This window comes from Eurypyga helias, unplaced genomic scaffold, assembly GCF_000690775.1.
Source record: "Eurypyga helias isolate BGI_N326 unplaced genomic scaffold, ASM69077v1 scaffold48303, whole genome shotgun sequence".
Classification (NCBI taxonomy): domain Eukaryota; kingdom Metazoa; phylum Chordata; class Aves; order Eurypygiformes; family Eurypygidae; genus Eurypyga; species Eurypyga helias.
In genome coordinates, this window is record NW_010241480.1 from 1,377 (window position 1) to 4,251 (window position 2,875).

Genomic DNA, 2,875 nt, shown 5'->3' on the forward strand with positions numbered 1-2,875 from the left:
TGCCTGTCCTCCCATGTGATATAGCAGAGTAGATGACTTGACTGTCAGCTCCTGGTATAGCAGGGAGTCCTGTGCTGCAGTCAGAAAAGAGACTTGCCATTTCATGGTACGGAAGAGTCCTGGGGAAATTCAATGCAAGACACTCCACAGGGAACATGGAGAAGAAAGGCCGTGGCAGTGTTGGGGAAAGCATATCCATTGTTTTCTGTCTCCAGGGATTGTCAGATGATTTCCACTAGCCTGTGGACTCCTCATTCATCAGGAAAAAGTACTCTTCAATGAGGGTTAGGAAGAAATGCATCCCTTGCTTCCAGTCTGCCCCATTCACTTGAAGTTATAAGGCTGGTTTTATTCCTTTCTCAGAGCATCTGTTGATGAGATGCTGGAGAAGAGGAATTGCTTTTAGCCTACTCATCTATGGGTGAAAGTCACCCTGTTACAGAAAGAAACTCATGGATGAATACCTGAATACTCTAATGTCTGGGCAGCCCCCTTGCAATTTGTGCTTATTTGCTGGTAATATTGCATACCCTGTTGGGTATTTAACATATCATATTTGGGTATTTATCATATCATATTTATCATAACTTAAACTGTGGATTGTAGGGGAAATCTCTGCATGGTGCCTCGTTTGCACTTCCATGGTTCTGCTTAGTGTCTCAGCCCTGTTTCTTGAAGCTAACCAAACATAGATCCCAGCAGATGTTTGCAAAACTGCACATGATGGGAAAAGCTGCACCATGTTCCCTCTCAGGTGCCACTGCTGCTGTGGGGACTTAGCCCTTGAGCGTGGGTGGCGGGTGGCTTTCACACAGGCTGTGTTGAGATGCTGGCGCTGCAGTGACGAGTGGTACGATGGAGACGAAGCGTAAGAACGTGACCCTTAGCAAGGCATAAGCAGATCTGTTAAACTGGTACAGACCCCGCTGTGGGCACGTGCAAACCCCTCTCTGCTGCTGGTTTGCATCAGTTGAGCTTAGTTTGAGAGCTGTCCCCAGTTGCAGGAGTTTGCTTTAGGCTCACTCAATTGCTTAGTGATCAGGTTTTTGTTAAATGGTGCAATTTTTGTGTGTAGGCGAAAGCCTTAGTTCTGGTGCTATCTGCCTCCCCCTCAGCTGCTGCAAAGATGCTCAGCCTGCTTTGGGGAGGGCTTTACTGTGCAAAGCTCTGCCAGCACTGGGCCCATCCTAGATAAAGAACTGGAAACTGGGGAATACCACTCTGAATGCGAATCAAGAGTGCTGTTAATTAGCTGGTGGCTGGGTTCTTTTCCAGCCATGCTCAGGCTGCATGTTCTGATGGTCGACTTGGTAGCCTTGTTCCCAGCTACTGTGTGATGTCTGTGTGTGAAGGGACAGTGGGAACTTGCTGCTGGTGCAGTGGCTGGTTAGATGCCCGTGTGTGTTCTTCCCTGCTGTAGGTTTTTCTGAGATCTAATGGCACTCTTGAATCTTTCTTTCCAGCAAGACTCTATGAACAGATACGGGGCCCTCAGTTCCCAGCACAAGATACTGAAGGTAAGGGAGGAGTTTGGTTCCATGTACTCCCCATCTGCTGCACGTTAAAGAATGATCCCTGGGCAGAGAATCCGTGCTTTTGCTTACCAGAGATGCCTAGGAGAGACCAAGGGTTTCCTTCAACCAGTGCCAGCACGGAGGGAGGAGACCACACAGTGGTGTTGATCTACATTCCTTCCTGACTATTCAGGTTCATGGGAGTTTCCTATTTATTCTGTTGGGCTTTGTATCACAGCCTGTACAGCCTTCACCTATACCTCCTTTCAATGGTAGCCTTTGTGCGGTTTATCACACAGGATTTCTGTTGTTCAGCATGTTCTTTTCTGGGTCTCTTAGCGTGAAAATAGGTCTATTCATTGTAGCTTGCCCTTTGGGCTAATACAATGTATTCCAGTCCATGTGAGTGGCTCAGCGGGGGGCGGCTTATAGCATTCTGTAGCTTATCGCATGCTCTACCTGAAGCATATCTTGATGTTAAAGTTTGCTTTTGTTAGAGCAATGCAACTGGGGCTGGCAGTGGTGGTTTTAAAGTGGTTTTAGTTAGAGCATTGGCAGTGAAATGGTAATTTAATTCTGGGTTGTAGAAAGAGGGCTAGGTTCCAGCAACCCTTAGCATCGCTGGGTTGTATTTCCTGAGCAGAGCTGGACCTCCAGCTGCCTGGCTTTTGGATTTGAACTTCGGGAAGAGGGAAGTACAGTTCTGTCTCTTGGGTATTATCCAGCACTGCGGATTCTGGGAACGCTTCGCAACAGTAACGTTCCTCTTCATAGCAACTGCAGTCTGAGCAGAATGCTCTGGTTTGCTTGTCTCAAGGGGACAGTGAGAGCATTTCGTCCTGGCTCCCTTTCTCTTGCTTCCTTTTACTAGGAGGAAAAAATTATCATCTATTTTTTTAACTACATTTACAGCTGCTTAAAGACAGGCCAGGCCTTGGAACTGCAATGTGTTAGATTTCAGTCCCCTGCCCCCAAAAAAGCAGTATTCAGCTCAACTTCTAGTGAGTTATGAGGCTGTGAGTAACACTTCTGTTACTGGAGCATGGGTGAAAAATGCTTACCACTGGTACTACCTTCCTCAGGAGGAAGATTGCTGCCAGCAGTATCATTACCTAGGAAGTAGACGTGCCATGCTGAACAGAAGCAACTGACTCTGTTAAGCTAGAGGTGCCAAATGTGACCACAGCCTTCTGTGAAGCCACATCAGCATGTCTGGTTTGAGTGTTTCTGGCCACTGCTGTCATTCTGACCTGTATTGAAGTCATCTCTGTCTGATTAACATCTGCAGCTGGCACACCAAACCCAAAGGGGCCTGACTTTGTCCAAAAATAGCAACTGCAGCAGTTGCCTGTGTCTGGATT

General features: G+C 47.2%; 1 protein-coding gene across 1 annotated transcript in view; it reads left to right on the top strand.

Annotated features, from left to right (window-relative positions):
- The window catches only part of LOC104507464 (Golgi integral membrane protein 4-like), a gene marked incomplete at its 5' end in the record, with an annotated part of 25,124 nt that overhangs the window by 896 nt on the left and 21,353 nt on the right, over positions 1-2,875 (top strand). Inside the window, one exon of the mRNA XM_010148759.1 lies at positions 1,464-1,517. Within this exon, the coding sequence (XP_010147061.1) occupies positions 1,464-1,517 (54 nt within the window). The remainder of the gene's footprint in view (positions 1-1,463; positions 1,518-2,875) is intronic.